Below are 17,618 nucleotides of genomic sequence, written 5' to 3'. Positions count from 1 at the left end.
AAGAATAGATGGACTTCAGATAGGACAGAGAGGTAGAAGGGTAAGGGAGGAGAAATGGGGTTAGAAATGATGGTGGAATGTGACGGACATTATTATCCAAAGTTCATGTATGAAGACACTTATTGGTGTGAATATACTTTGTATACAGAGATATGAAAATTTGTGCTGTACGTGTGTAATAACAATTGTAATGCATTCTGCTGTTAAATATAAACAAAAAATAAATAAATAAAATCAGATTTAGATTTAAAAAAAAAAACCTGCTTCTTCCATGTGGAAGTCCTGCCTCTGTACCTATCAATAGTTGCTTGGAGTAGTATGTTTGGCAACATAAAATGGCAATTCTTACACAATGTAAAATTGTTCTCTATTTGGTTCCCATTTTTCTTTGGACAATGTACCCTTTCAGAAATTTATTGCCTAGATGTTAGTAACCATTCTTTAACTTTTACTCAACTAGGGATGTTTTGACCCATTCCCTCTTCTACTTAGGATTTTAGATTTCATGACATTTGTTTATGGTTTTGAATCAAAGCAACAGTGACTTATGATTAATATGGTTTTTGACTATAAAAGGTGTAATCAAACTCCTGGAGGGGGATCAAAGGTGTAGACTTGCAGCCTGCCCCTCAGCCCACCAGCTAGTGGATCTGGACCCCCAACTGGTAATAAAACAAACAAACAAAAACACCACACTGTTAAATGGATGGGTTTATAGATTTATTTTATAAAGAAGAACAAATGTCTGATTCACTACACAACCATATAATTTCTTTTAAGAAGTATCTTGTGAGTGTCTGAATATAGCTGTTCCTTGGTATCCAGGACCCTTGGTATACCAAAATTCATAGATGTTCAATTCCCTGATATAAAATGCTAAAATATTTTCATTTAACCTTTGCACTTCAGCCTTTATACTGTAAATCATCTCTATATTAGTTATAATACCTAATACAATGTAGTACTATATAAATAATTTTTTGCTGTATTGTTTAGGGAAAGAATATAAGTCTTATATGTTCAGCACAGAAGTTACCATCATAAGCCTAAATACATAGAACATATCAATAACAACTTTTTACCAAAAAAATATTTTCAATGAGCTTCTGGTTGAATACACAGATGTGGAAACTATAGACGTGGAACCTCATAGATACCTAGGGCCAACCATGCACAAAAGAAGAACATTGAAGTAAGAGGATAGGTATATAGACAGATTCTGACTTATGATTTTTTGACTTTGTGATGATGTGGAAATAATAAACTTTCAGTGGAAACCATACTTTGAATTTTGATCTCTTCCTGGGTTAGTGATATTCAGTATGGGTCTGATGCTCCAGATGCTGTGCAGTGGCAGTGAACCACATCTCCAAGTAGCCAAATGATCATGAGGGTAAACAGTGAATACTCTACATTGTACCATGTTGCTCACTGTGATGTTGGGTAGATTAAGTATATTAAATGCATTTTTAGCCTAACCATATTTTTAACTTATGATAGATTTATCAGCACATAACCCTATTTTTAGTTGAGAAGTATTATGTGAATTCCATCAGCAAGATTTGTTATTTCTGTAACTTTGGGTCATATAACTTTTCTCAGCTTCAGCCTTTTCAATAGGAAAATTGGGATGATAGATCAGCATTCAATTCATTATTTATATGAAAATCAAATCAAATAATATGTAATTTGAAAATTATTATCTATCATGCCAATTTAAACACTTCTGGGATTAACCTATTTGAAATAAAACATGAGCAGAGGTGTAATGATTTTCATTTTTGATATTGCACTTATCAGGGGAGACAATAAAACTTTTTCTGCTGTTTTCTGAGAACCAGAAATTGTAATGGATGGGTTCTAGGTCTGAGCACTGGAATGCTTGTGATCTAGTTCTGCTTTTGTCATTTGTTGAATTCATAATTTAGGACAAATATGTTGTATCTTCTTTGCTAATGGTTTGCCTCTGAAATGTCCCACAAAAGCTCAAATGTTGAAAGAATAGTCTCCAATTAAGCAGAGTTCAGAGGTGGGACTTTTAGGCAATGACTGGGTCATGAGAGCTCTGAGCTCATAGTGTATTAAACCACCAAACCCATTGACAAGCTGGATAGACTACAGGGAGGTACCTATTTGGAAGAAGCAAATCATTGGAGGCATGCTCTGGAAGGGTTTGCTTTCTCCCCAGCCCCTTCCCCAGCACTCCCCAATCTGTTTCCTGGCTCCCATGCGCTGAGAAGCTTTCTTCCACCGTGATGTTTTTGCCCTGGAGACAGTTGACCCTGAACTAAATCTTTTGAAACTGTGAGCCAAAATAAAATTTTCCTATTCTAAGTTGTTCTTTTCAGATAGTTTGATCACAGTACTGAAAAACGCACTTACACACCTGACTTTTATCCTATTTAAAATGGTGGAGATTATTGTGCTCCTTTTTATGACACTTAGGTGGGCATTCCTTTAAACCTTCTCCATAGTTCTGAGTGATTGCCTGTCTCTTTCACAAATATGTATACAGTGAGTTAATACGCTCGGTCTATGTCCTTTAGTGGGGACCCTTATAGGAAAAGAGATTTTAAGATATTAATATCAAGTTCTTAATTACCAAACTTAATATTCTTTATTTTCTAAATTTTCTTTTCTTTTTTTAACCTTTATTTTATTTTTTAAATTTTTTTTATGTGTTGCCAGAGATTGAACCTAGTGCCTATGTATGCTAGGCAAGCGCTCTACCACTGAGCCACAACTCTGGCCCCAAACTTAATATTCTTAATGGAAGAAATGCTAAATAATGTTTGTAGGGTTTTTCTCCTAAATGTATTTGACCTTGATTTTTATTTGTTATTGAATCAGTGTTTTCATTTTTCAGTGAAAATGTTACTGTTCAATGAAAATGTTATTGTTTTCCTCAGAAAGAATCATGTTTGCTCTGAAGTTCAGTAGCTTCACATTTTTGACATATTTATTACAAAGTAACATGCTTACACCTCTTTAAAATAAATGAGAAAATTGCACATGTAAGACACTTTTATTGTTGACAGGGTTGAAATTTATCAGTCAGTAATTTACTTGACAGCATATTCCCATCTATCTTTATTACATATGAAGCCTTGATTTAATTTTTTTTCTTTTTTCGGTAGCAGAGATTAAACCTAGGGGTTCTGAACCACTGCACCACATTCCTAATCCTTTTATTTTTTGTGTTGAGACAGGGTTTTACTAAGTTACTTAAGGTCTCACTAAGTTGCTGAGATTGGTTTCCAACTTGCAGACAAGACAACTCTTGTCTCCAGAGTCAATTTAATCTTTATTTAATAAGCAGTGATAAAGATAGAGATAGAAATAAATACTATACAGGGCCATTACATTTAAAACTTCCATTTTGGTAAGTAAGAGAAACAGAGTAATATTACTTACTTCCCTCTTGAAATAGTTTAAGTTATTGAGCTAGTAAGTATGATAATCATTGATTAGAACTTTTTTTTTTCTCTTTGTCACTTTTTGAGAATTTATTGTTTATTAACAGGCAATAAAACCAAGGAGAATAAATTCTGTCTATATCACTTCTTTATCTTAGTAAAAAGTCCATTTACAATTAAAATCTGGATAAAATTTTTTTTGTAAGTTTAATTGGTACTTTTTAATTTTTCATTAAAAAACAACATCCTAGTCAACATACTAATATAGGGAAAACTTTACATTTTTTACCATTTTCTTTAAATATAATTGCTATTACCCAGTTTGAGTGTCAAACTCTCTTCTGTGTATACTATTTATAAATGTGTAACTTTGGCTGATGTATATGGGTATATATTCTGGGTATAGTATCCTTCAACTTGTATTTTAAGATATATCTTTCAGATCTTTAGAAGAAGAGTACTTACTTTTATGCTGCATATTATTCCATAGTACAGGTGTATTTTAGCTTATTTTCTATTCCCCTCTTGACAGACATTTAGGTTGTTTCGAAATTTTATTTTGCCAACAATCTTTATATTATTTTCTTTATATTTTATTTACATTATTTAAGTGATTTTGTATTTAACCTTGTATATAACCTTGAATACTTTCCAGTATGAGTTAACTAATGTTTTAATTTGTGAAAGTTATTTATAAATTCTAAGTGTTATTTTCTTTTTCACAAAATACACACAATTTTCTTTAATATATTGCTTAGCATTGAGCTTTATTGTATTACATTGGTTGTTGTTCAACTATTTAAACATTTTTATGTAGTCAAAGTTATCAGTTCTCTTTGTCATCTATTTCTTAAATTTTGCGTAAGGTCTTTCTTTGCCATGTATTTTTTATTTCCCTATATGTACAAATAATCAAATGTTTAAGACTATCAGGTACCTTTCAAATAGCTGCTTAGCCTATGTTCCTGCATTGCTCTATATCCAAGAGGTTCCAGAAGTTTTCTATTAAAACTGAGAAAGTTTATTTCTCGTGCTTTAAAGACAATATGGCTATAATTTTTGACATAATCATTCTTGCATGATGTTTTTCAAATGAAGCTATCATAAGGTAAATATTGAATATTATCAGGTGTGTTTATCCTCATGCATGAATTGAATAATTTGTTTAGATCATTGTAAAAGTGCTATAGCTTCACACCTACCTTGCTTTCTGAGATATTAGCCAAAGTGTTTTTTATCTGCATCTTTTCTTAACTCCACTATAGCAATTTAAATATCCTACAATTCATGGGCAGAAAATTATGTTAACTCTAATTCCTTAATAAAATAATATATCTTAGAGGGGAGATGAAAAATTTATTCATCTAAACTTGTTTTTTTTCTTCAGTTTTGTCAAAAGAGCATGCTTCACAAGTCCTGGTTCGGAGACGCCGTGCAAACTCTTTACTAGAAGAAACCAAAAAGGGCAATCTTGAAAGAGAATGCATTGAAGAACTATGCAACAAAGAAGAAGCAAGGGAAGTCTTTGAAAACAATCCGGAAACGGTAAGAATTCATAGCCACTATCACACTTTGTGTCACAGAGTTGTGCTAAGCAATTCAGGGAGACCCTGTCTCTAAATAAAATATAAAATAGGGCAGGAGATGTGGCTCCGTGGTCCAGTACCCCTGAATTCAATCCCCGGTCCCAAAAAGAAAAAGAAAAGAGATCCCACACATAACCACTTCCATTTCAGGAGAAAGTACATTTAAAGGAAGGTGGGCTTGTAAGGAAGACATTACTGCCATAACAATATCTTCTGACTAATTCACTTATACCTCATTATCAGCAAATAGTATTGACCTCCTAGTTTGTAAATATTGTCTCCTAACCAGAATTTGGTAGTATACAGGGTAGAGGAGAGGATGTCTCAAGTACATATACATTGTGCGTATGTTATTATTACTCCACTTCATTGAATCTCTCCATTTAGTATTAACCAGGCTCTAGAAACAAGGCCATTTAATGCAGAGCATTTTCACAGTATTTTATATGCTGAGTATACTTTACTTTATTCTACAAGCCCTTGGGAAGTTTCCTGAACCCACTCCTTATCAGTTATATTCTTCAGCATATCAAACCTTACATGTCAGTCCACAAAAATAAAACCATAAAGACCCTTAAATATCATATAGGACCCCCAGGCCTTATTGTTAGTCCCTAATTCTTTTAGGAGAAGAAGTTCTTTAGCATGTCCTGTGGGTAACCCATGTGTAAATAGTGCTTTTAAGAAGCAGAGTGGAGTGAGAGTTCCAATCTGATAACCTTCAGGTCAACCTGGATGTGATGTTTCTCCTGAGATGAAGGATACAGCCTAGAGCAAAAGATAAAGAAAGCATGAACATAGTACCTCTGGAACCTCTGCAGTGGCTCTCAGTGCCCTGAAAATAGACGAGTAAGAATGAGCAGGAATTTTGTCTGTAGTTAGAGAATCTGTCTAAGACTGTAGGAACTTGTGTTCTCTTGGATTACTCTTGAATCTTTTTTTGCCTTCACCTATTCTAATAGGTTCACAGAGAATACTTCCAAAGATTAATTTTTAATCTCTTTGGGATTGAATAAAAATATTTCTCTCTCTGTTGTCTTGCTTTTATGGGTAAAGAATTGACAAGAAAAAAAAAATTTATCCCATGCAATGTAGTAGAATACATTATTGTGTAGAATTTTACATTTACATTACATAGTTTATATTTCCATAACAAAAAAGAAAGTGTGCACACTCTAAATTATTATAAATTTTTGTAATAAAAATAATATAGTATATTTAAACAAACACATCCTTTTTTATTTTAAAAATTTTAAATATATAGCAAAGTAGAAAGAAAAATAAAATGAACTCCATTGTTATACTCACCTCCCCTTCAACAGCTATCCATAATCTGCGCCTTTATTTTCCTGTTCTCTATCATACCTACTCTAGTTTTTATTTTGTTTTTCTGGAATACTTTAAAACATGCCCAAAATACATTATTAATACATACTTGACTTTGTATTTATAACATTGTAGACATGTTCTTAGAACTTAGCCTCTAAGTAGCAAAAGTGAGGTAGAAGATCACGGGGAGAAGAGGAAAGATGGTGCAGAAGGAACACTCATTTAGGTGCTTCTTCATCTTCACTAATTCTAAAACTGTTTTCATTGACAGAAGAGAAAGTGATGGCAGAGGAGTAAGGCAGAAATGGGAGAAATGAAAGGGTGGGGGGAAGCATGTGTTACCCTGATGCCTCCTCACCATCCCTAGCATATTCCTTTCACCATCATTTCATCACTCATTGAACCCATTTCTTGCTACTTCCAAGCTTTTCTGGAGAAAACAATACTGTTGTTTGAATTACTCAGTATGACATCCCTTCCTTATAAACCAGTAGACATGTGTTATATGGTTTATATTTGAGAGGAGGAAGCAGTGAGAACTTTATACTGCATAAAGATATGGTTAGTACTTATTAACCTGGAACACTGAATATGTTTTTGTGCAGGAATTCTGTTTTTATATTTTTATGCTGTTAATGTTGTCTGTTTGATATATTATGAACTGAAAATGCTTTTTTGAACCAGCATGGGAAATTTACCATCAGAAATTTTTAACATTTTTCCCCCTTTTATAATGTGCATTCCTTAGTCCAAATTACTGATTTACAGACTATGTTTTGGTACATAGCCAATTTATATGTAAGATATTACATGCACAACAAATGCTATATGGTAATTACTTTAGTTCACTCCAAATATTTCACTCATATTCAACATTGAATCTGGTTTGAGTAATCATCATGATATAAAATGTATCAAATAGGCACTTAATCATTATGGAAAATTAAAAGATTTACACAAAGGGGACATATGTGATTATATTTGTCATCTTAAACCGAACCTGCTTTTAGACTGGAAACTTTTGAAACATGATTTAATTGATCAATGGTCCTTTATTTTTAGTCACATTGTTGGCTTAAATTATCTACTGTTTGTATATTTTATTGCAAAAATAAATTTATAATGTGAAAATTAAATCTAAATTATTTCTATCTTTAACATGAAAAATATTATAACATTTAAGTTGTAATTCTATAATGAAATTTATGCTTGCTAATATACATATTTTTTTCTTTTATTCTAGGATTATTTCTATCCAAAGTACTTAGGTAAGTTCAAAGAATCTTGATCTTATAATCTTAGGCATAGAAGGGAACATAAATATATTCATGTTTAATTCTCCACCTCTATATAGCACCTTAATTTCATTGTCTTTCAAAATAAAATCTTTGCTGTCCTTTTATTTAAAGACATGGAAACAAATTTGGAATGATTCTTGAATTACCATAGGGCATTCTGACTTCATCTTTTTCAGCCTTGTATCTTTCTCATAGAGTTTTTGGGCTGATTTGTATTTAGGTACCCAGACATTATCTTTTATTTTATTTTATTGTACTGAAGATTGAATCAGGGACACTCAAATACTGAGCCACATCCCAAGCCCTTGTATTTGGTCTCACTGAGTTGCTTAGCACCTTGCTAAATTGCAGAGCCTGGCTTTGAACTCAGTGATCCTCCTGCCTCAGCCTCCTGAACCTCTAGGATTACAGGCATGCCCCACCATGTCTGGCCCCAGACATTCTCTATAGATGCCCGAGAAATTCTCTATAGGTGTGAGTTTCATGGGTTATCTTTCAATGAAAGGAAAGATCTCTAAATTGTTCTGACTTTATGGAATAAATAATTACCATTTAGACATTTGTAAAGATTATTAATATCTTCTCTCTTTGTATCACCATTCAGTCCTTCCTTCAGTATCCTTTCTAGGTTCTATTTTGGGCTATGACTCTGGGCTCTCAAGGAATGAGATAATATTTCCATATTCATATAGATTAGATGATTTTAACTAAATGCCAATGAAAGAAAACAACATTCAAATTTTATTAAAGCAAATATAGAAGTATTTTACATAAATAGTACTTGGATAGTTGTCAGCATTTCCAATCATAATGGAATATATTTTTTGCATCTCTTGCTGAGTTCATGGTTCCAGAACAGAGGTATTCTTTCTTTCCCCCTTTAGGCTTAGAATCTTCTTCATGTATGTGCTTTCCCCATTCTCATCACAGCCAATAGGAAATGAAAAGTAAATTATTGGAAAAAAATATAAATGGGCTCTGATACACATTAATAACTATCTAGTTAAGAATTTTTAATATAAAGTTTCAAATAATAATGTCTATTAAACTCATAGTTCTCTTGAAATTGAATAATTTAATTGTTGTTTGGGGCTTTATGTTTGTTTGGTTTTGTATTGTCTTGTTCTGAGTACCCAGGCAGAAATTCTAAGGTAAAGGAACATTTATACATTTCCTCTTTTCCTAGGGAGCCTGATGCTGAAAGTATGTTAAGAACTTACATTTGTCCTTCAGGACAATTAACAATCTAAGAGTCCTGGATAGAAGTTCTTTTAGTAGAGCCAGGAATTCTCCCATAGCTCTGGAAATATTTACTCTTCCATTTTTTTAAGTGCACATGCTGGTCAGCATCTTATGTTTGTGGCATATTTTGAGCTCAAAAGACTCAACAATAACATACTATATCTTAGTTCACCCTGTTACCAACACTAAAACATCAATGAAGTGGTATCTTTACTTTGAACACTTAAAGATCTTAAACTAGCTTCTATGAGATATAGCTTTTCTTATTTGTCAGCTGGCTAGAAACAATTTACTTAATAGGTTTGCAGGAAAATGAAAAGAGAATGTTTTTAAAGCACTTAGTAGAATGTTTGTTATGCTAGTACTCTTCATTTTCCCCCTGACTTTTCTATTCCAATTTTCTTTGACTTGCTTCTTCTTTTCCCTTCTCTTTCCTTCGCTAATATCAAACTTCAACAATTCCCATCAAATTTGGAAAAGTGCCATGGTAAAAATTAATTGAGGTGACGTTATTTGTGTCAATATATATGAAAATACAAGATTTTCTAAAACCTTTTGCTAATGTATCTTTTTATAAAAAAATATTTTATTAGTTGTTGATGGACATTTATTTATTTATTTATTTATTTATTTATTTATTTATGTGTGGGGCTGAGAATCAAACCCAATGCCTCACACATGCTAGGCAAGTGCTCTATCACTGAGCCACAAACTCAGCCCCTTGCTACTGTATCTTAAAAGGGTAATGGAATATAGGTGTGCATCCATGAAAAAGATCTCCTCCCTTGAAAATTATATTAAATTCCTCACTTTCTAAACAAAAACCAAGGATATGTGCTATTGAAAAGAAAGACTATCAAGACTGTTTGAACTTCTCAATTTTAGATAGGAATTTAAATATTTTATCATAAAAAGAGACAATATTTGATTATAAAAATTTACAGACTTCAACAAAGAAGCATCTGAATTGATCATAATATAGAGAAAATGCCCCTAATAGATGTTTGTAAAACATTTCATCCAATAGTAACAGAATACACATTCTTCTCATCAGCACATTGGATATTCTCTGGGAAAGCTAACTTAACAATGTTAGCACATTGGATATTCTCTAGGAAAGCTAACTTGTTAGGTCACAAATTATGTCTTAATAATTAAAAAAAAATCATATCGTGGATCTTCTCAAACCACAATAGATTAAAACTACAAATCAACAACAATAAAAATAATGTAAAATATGTGAATACATGGAAATTGAACAGTTTATTCCTAATGACCAATGGTTAATGGAATAAATTAATGGAAAAATCTCAAGCACATACATCAAAAAGCTAGAAAGATCTCAAATAGACAATCTAACAATACACCACAAAGACTTAAACCCAAAGTTATTAGAAGGAAAGAAATAATAAAGATCAGAGCAGAAATAAACAAAATCAAGACTAAAAAATAATACAAATGATCACCAAAACAGAGTTGTTTTGAAAATATATAAAAAAATCAACAAACCTAAACCTAGACTAACCAAAATAAAAAGAGAGGACCCAAATAAATAAAATCAGAGATGAAAAAAAAAAACTATTGATATCACAGAAATATAAAAGATCCTAAAAACTACTCCAAACAATGATATGCCAAAATACTGGAAAACTAGGTGTGAGGATGTAACTCATTGGTAAAGCTCTTGCCTAGCATATGCAGAGACCTCCAGGAGTGCCAAAAAAACAAAAACCAAACCAAACAAAAAACAAAACAAAGCTGAAAAAAAAACTAGAAAAAATAAATTCATAAATATGTACAACTTAACTAAAATTGAATAAAAAATAAAAAATCTAAAAAGAAATGGAAAATCTAATGTGTAGTGAAATTAAAGCAGTAATTAAAAAACCTTTCATTAAAAATAAATGCCCAGAAACTGATGGCTTTATAACTGAATTCTACAAAACATTTAGGGTAGAATTACTCCAAACTCTACTTAAACTATTCCAAAAATATTGAAATGGAAGGAACTCTGCCAAACTCATTTTGTAAGGCCGGCATTACCCTTATGCTAAAACCAGAAAAGGATACAACAAGAAAAGATAACTACAGATCCATATCTCTTATGAAAAAATTCTCAATAAAATGTTGAAATTGCAAACCAAGTTCAAGAGAATATCAAAAAGGCCATGTACCATGATCAGGTGGGATTCATCCCAGGGATGGAAGATGGCTCAGTATACATAACTCAATTTATGTGAAACAGTATATCAACAGAATTAAGGACAAAAAACATGTGATCATTTCAATAAATCCAGAAAAGGCATTTAATGAGATCCAACAACCTACATAATAAAAACTTTCAACATATTAGCTATAGAAGGAACATACCCCCAAATAATAAAGGACAATATCATACTAAGTGGGAAAAAAATCAAAGTGTTTCCTCTAAAATCAGAAACAGATCAAGAATGTCCACTTTCATATTCTTATTTAGTACACTACTGGCAATCTTGGCAAGAGCAATTAGGCAATTAGACTTAAATTCCATAAAGGGCACCAAAAACACCAAGTGGAGGAATTAGTCTTATTCTTCTTTAGCACAATTGTTTAACTATTGAGTGAAACAACATATAATTTATTTCAAAATGACTAGAAGAGTATGAAGTTTCCAATACTTAGAAATGATTAATGGCTGAAGAAACAAACAAACAAAAAAGTCTCTTCAGAGAAAAAGAAATAAAATCCATCCAGATTGAGACAGTGAAGCTAAATTATCCACTTTGGGATATAACATAGAAAAATATAAATACTACATAACGATTGATAGAACATATAAACAAATTCAGTAAAGTAGCAGTATACAAAATCAACATTCAAAAAAAACAGTAGCATTTCTATACTCAAATAATGAACATTCTGAAAAAGAAATTAAGAAAATAATCCAAATCATAATGGCTATAAGATTTTAGGAATAAATTTTACCAAGGAAGTGAAAATCTCTACAATGAAAATTATAACGCTGATGAAAGAAATTATGAAGGATAGACATGAAAAGAGAATATATCCATGATCTTGTATTAGAAGAATTAACATTGTTAAGATGATCATGCCACCCAAAGTGATCTATAGAACCAATGTAATTCCATCAAAAAATGACAACTTTCCTCAGAAAAATAGGAAAAAAAAATCCTAAAATTTATATGAGGCTACAAAAGATCCAAAATAGCTAAAAAGATCCTGACTTAAAAAAAAAAATCTGGAAGCATAACAATACCTGACTTCAAAACATACCTCAAAGCTGTAAGTACTAAAGCAGCATGGTAGTGGCATAGAAGAGAACAGAAAACCCAGATATTAATACAGACAACTGATTTTTGACAAAAATACCAAGAACATATAATGGAGAAAAGACAGTCACTTCAAAAAGTTTCATTGGCAAAGTTGGATATGCGTATGCAGAGAAATGAAACTAGATCCCTTCCTCTCATCATACACACATAGACACACACACACACAAAAAAAAAAAAAAAAAAACCCTCAAAATACGTGAAATCCCTAAATCTTAAACCTGAACCTATGACATCATTGCCAGAAAAAAAGTAGGGGAAACATTTCTAAACTTTGTTGTAGATAGGATCTAATAGCACAGGCAAAAAGAAAAAAAAAAGTAAAAGAGACAAGTGGAAATACATCAAAATAAGAAACTCTGAATGGCAAAATAAACAAACAGGATTAAGATAATATATGAAATGAGAGAAAATATTTGCAAATTCTATATCTGACAAATGATTATATCTCAAATACATAAGAAACTCAAAAGGCTAAACACAGACTCTTTCTCTCTTTCTCTCTTTCTCATGCGCGCGCGCGCGCGCACACACACACACACACACACACACACACACACACACACAAAAGAAAAATGAAGAAAAAGAAAAACCAACCAAACAAAAAGGCCCAAACCAAACAAAACCCAAGTAATCCAATTTAAAAATGGGCTAAAGAATTAAACAGATACAATACTTATCAAAAATCATATGGCTAACAAATACATAAAAAATGCTTAATTTCACTAATCATCAGAGAAAGGGAAATCAAACCACAGATATCTCACTTCAGTTAGAATGGCTATCATCAAAAACACAAGAAATAACAACTGCTGGCAAAGATGTGGAGAAAAGGGAACTGTTATACACTGTTGGTGGGAATATAAATTAGTATAACTATAATATGGAAAAATATGGAGATATCTCAAAAACTAACCTGATCAGTTATCATGAACTATCATGATCAGCAATTCTGCAACTGGATATTTACCTAAAGGAGAGGAAATCTTTATATCAAAAAGAAACTTGCGCTCCCATGTATATTTCAGCACCATCACGCTAGTCCGAATATGGAATCACCCAGGGTGTCTTTCAGTGAATGAGTAAATAAAGAAAACTGGTGTATTTACACATTGGAATACTTTTCGGCCATAAAAAGAATGGAATCATGTTATTTGCATCAACACAGATGGAACTAGAGATCATTATGTTAAGTGAAACAAGCCAGATGCAGAAAGATAAACATTGTGGAAACCAATAATTCCATCTTATAGATGAACTGAATGGAGTAGTGGTCACTAGAGGTGAAGAAGTGTAGGTATGAGGCGGGACTTAAAGAAATTCCATAAAGGGCACCAAATATACCAAGCAGAGGAATCAGTCTTATTCTTCTTTAGCACAATTTTTAACTATTGGGTGAAATAACGTATGATTTACTTCAAAATGACCAAAAGAGTATGAAGTTTCCAACACACAGAAATAATTAATGGCTGAAGAGACAAAAATGTTTATTGCCAGTGAGTGCGTGAACGAGAAAAAAAGAGGGAGCTCCAGGTGACAGCACTGCAGTCCCCATTATCCTCTGTTTCTCTGTTGCACTGACTCAATGATTTGCCTGCATTTCACTTGTTTGCAGCCATTTATTACAAGAAAATGGAAACTAAACAGCCAAGGAAACCTTCCCCAACACCAAAACCAGTGGTGAATTTGGTAAGTCTCCTGCAGAAGATATAGAAGAGAAGCAAGCATTTCAAAGATCTAGACACACTGATCAGATGATTGAATTACCAATTCTGCTTCAGAGCAACAATGCTGGGGCTGTGATCAGGAAAGGAGGCAAAAATATTAAGGCTCTCCAGTCGAACTACTATGCCAGTATTTCAGTCCCAGACAGCTGGGCCCCAGTGCATATTGAGTATCAGTGCTAATATTGAAACTATGGGGGAAATTCTGAAGAAAATCATCTCTACTTGGAAGAGAACCTGCAGTTACCATCACCCACTGTGACCAGGCAGCTCCTGCTCAAGTCTGATGCTGTGGAATGCTTAAATTACCAACATTATAAAGGAAGCAACTTTCACTGAAAGTTGAGACTGTTGATTCATCAGAGTCTGGCAGGAAGAATTATTGGGGTCAAATGTGCTAAAATCAAAGAACTACAAGAAAACAGACAACAAACCAAGTTTTTTCCAGGAATGCTGCCCTCATTCCACTGACAGAGTTGTTCTTATTGGAGAAAAGCCTGATAGAGTGGCAGAGAGCACAAAAGATCATCCTTGATCTTATATCTGATTCTCCCATCAAATGATGTGCACAGCCTTATGATCCCAATTTTTATGATGAATCATATGATTATGGTGGTTTTACAGTGAGGTTTGATGACTGTGGACATCAGGTGGGATTTCCCATGTAGGTAAGAGGTCGTTTCAACAGAATGTCACCTGGAAGGGGTGGGTGTCCGATGCCTCCCTCTAGAAGAGATTATGATAATATGAGCCTTCCTTGAAGACCTTTTCCCTCTCCTCCTGAGACATGTGGACTATTGTTACATGACTATTTTTACATGACCTGGTTGAGGTGGCTGGAGTGGTAGCAGAGCTCGGAATCTTCCTCTACCACCACCAACTAGAGGAGGAGATTTAATGGCCTGTGACAGAAGAGCTGGAGAGGGCTATGATGGCATGGTTGGTTTCAATGGGACTCTGTGATAAATACAGGGAGCCCATCAGAATGGCAAATGACTTATGAACCACAGGGTGGCTCTGGATATGATTATTCCTATGCAGGAGATATGGCTTATATGGCAATCTTGGTGGACCTATTATTACAACACTAGTAACTATTCCCAAAGATTTGGCTGGATCTATTATTGGTAAATGTGGTCAACAGATTAAGCAAATCTGTTATGAGTCAAAATTGATGAGCCTTTTAGAAAGATCCAAAGATCTGATCATTACCATCACAGGAACACAGGACCAAATACAGAATGAACAGTATTTGCTGCAGGAAAGTGTGAAACAGTATTATGGAAAGATTTTCTAAGACTAGAGAAGAACTGAAGGAGTCTTACATCTTTTATTTATTTATTTATTTATTTATTTATTTATTTATTTATTTATTTATTTATTTATTTATTTAATCTGCTGTTTAAAAAGCCAGCATTCTTCTGCTTCACAGGTGTTCTGCATGTGATGTGTAGAGAAATCTTTGCTGTTCACCAGATATAATGTTTTAGTTCCTTACAAGTAAGGTTGGGGAGGCATGCAAAAATTAACATTGAAATTCTGAAATAGCATGGATTTTATTTTTTGTCATTGTTGGTGATTTAAAAAAAATCCTTCCATGTAATTATTGTGAGTACCTTACTTTGTTTGTGGTCACTGTAAATATTTTGGGAGTTGAGACAGGGAGGAAAATAACAATAGTCCACATGTCCCTGGCATCTGTTCAGAGAATTGTGCAGAAAGAATGTAATGTCTTTTGCAAGAAACATTTTATGATTTTAAAAATAAATTTAGTGAACCTAAAAAACAATGCTTATTGTCAGGATTTGATTAATCCACATTTTATACAGGCATTGAATTACCATAATGCACCCCATAAAGATGTACACATTTAGAAAATTACAAGCTTGTATTTAAAAATATGATATTAATTGTTGCTTCTTAGGGCTATATAATAAAACTGTTTCTGCAGAAGCAACACTCTAGAAGATACATTCTTCTGATCACATAGTATACTTGAATAAAGACAAACTGCATTTTAATACAGCATCAATGTGTTTTGGGGAAGTTCCTTAGATAAATATTTTTCTTTTTTCCATGTATCCCTCTCAACTTCCTCTTTTCTAGCTCCACCCAACTTTCTCTTTTCCTTTTATCTGGTAGCATGATAAAAAACAAAAGTTAAAAAACATTAAAAATAAAAACAAACCTCACCACTCACACACACACACATACAAACACGTACACAACTGCTATTATAACCACTCCCAACAACAGCAACAACAACAAAAACCCAACAAACAAAACACACACACACACACACACAAAAAAAGGAGGCAAGATGCTGTGACACATACCTGTAATCTCAGCATCTCTGGAGGTTGTGGTAGGAAGATCACAAGTTCAAAGCAAGCCTCAGTGACTTATTGAAGCCCTAAGCAACTTAGTGAGACCCTACTTCAAAATAAAAAAATAAAAGAGGGCTAAGGATGTGTCTCAGTAGTTAAGAGCCTCTGGGTTCTATTCTTGGTACTAAAAAAACTCATAACATTCCCCCGCCCCTGGCCAAAAAACAACCAAACCTAAAAATTTCTAGCTGCGTCAGGTTTGGCAACTCATTTAACTTTTCAGGTTCTGTTTTTTTAAAAATGTATAACTATTTTTTTCTGATTTTAGGGTTTTGGAATATCAAATAAGTAAGTAAATAAATAAATATATACACACACATTTGTTTTACTGTGTCAATCTTTCATCAGATGTGAACTTTTTATTTAATTAACCCATCATATGAAATAAAAATATACTTTTGATTATGTTTTGGTTTTGATTCAAATTTTGTTTCTTATAAATATTTCAAAATATATTTATTGAGATATAAATGGTAAATTCTACTGTTGAAAAAAGAAAAATGAAATCCCCTACTGAAGCTAAATTTTCTATCATTTGATTGCATATTATATGGGATAACAGTCCTAGTTACAAAAAAATACTATAATTTTGTCTCTGCTAAGCCCAGCAGTAATTTTACTAATTACCATAACTCAAGAAATTAGATCACTGTAGCTTATACTCTTTGAACTGTGTTTACACTTAATGTTTCAAGGGTATATAAAGTACTTTATTTGATTCTCATACTCCATGTTTTGCTTTGAAAATACATGATTTGGAATTGAAATAACCTGGATTTCATCATGCAAACTTACAAGCACGTTTGTAATGCTGGGGATTGAACCCAGGGACGGGGTGCACGCTAGGCAAGTGCTGTACCACAAAGCTGTACCTACAATTCCTCAAACATAAGCTTTTAGTATCGTTTTCTTCCTTAGGAAGAAAATAACTCCACCATCTCTATAGATCTTTGAAAATATCAGCTGATAGAGTGGGTGATCCAGTTAATGGGAGAGAAACTTCCTAGGAAGAGTACTGAACTCTGAGCAGAATGTGAACATCAGAAAATCATTTCTAGTGTCTAGTTTTGCCAATATGTAATTAATCCAGGCTGCTGACTCCCTCCTTTCAGCACAACTCAAGAAAAACAATAGGGTTTCAGGCATTAAAAATAACACAATAAAATTTTAAAACAACAAGTATAAGAAACCTCTAGGTAGACTCAAGATTGGCTTGACCTGTAATGTGGGTGGGTAGGGTGCTGACTCCTAAGGCAGCAGTAAAAGGATGGATTTAAGGATTTTAAACATAACCTAAGCTTTTAAGT

General features: G+C 33.0%; 1 protein-coding gene and 1 pseudogene across 2 annotated transcripts in view; both read left to right on the top strand.

Annotated features, from left to right (window-relative positions):
• Positions 1-17,618, top strand: part of Pros1 (protein S) — an 89,620-nt gene that overhangs the window by 25,241 nt on the left and 46,761 nt on the right. For both annotated transcript variants that reach the window (XM_021734208.3, XM_005336756.3), the window contains exons 2-3: positions 4,804-4,961; positions 7,575-7,599. In XM_021734208.3, the coding sequence (XP_021589883.2) occupies positions 4,804-4,961; positions 7,575-7,599 (183 nt within the window). The remainder of the gene's footprint in view (positions 1-4,803; positions 4,962-7,574; positions 7,600-17,618) is intronic.
• Positions 9,538-16,665, top strand: LOC101967409 (heterogeneous nuclear ribonucleoprotein K-like; annotated as a pseudogene).

This window comes from Ictidomys tridecemlineatus, chromosome 3 (assembly GCF_052094955.1).
Source record: "Ictidomys tridecemlineatus isolate mIctTri1 chromosome 3, mIctTri1.hap1, whole genome shotgun sequence".
In the NCBI taxonomy this organism is placed as follows: Eukaryota; Metazoa; Chordata; class Mammalia; order Rodentia; family Sciuridae; genus Ictidomys; species Ictidomys tridecemlineatus.
The sequence above is the reverse complement of the archived record's forward strand: the minus strand, read 5'-3'. Positions and strand labels throughout refer to the sequence as shown.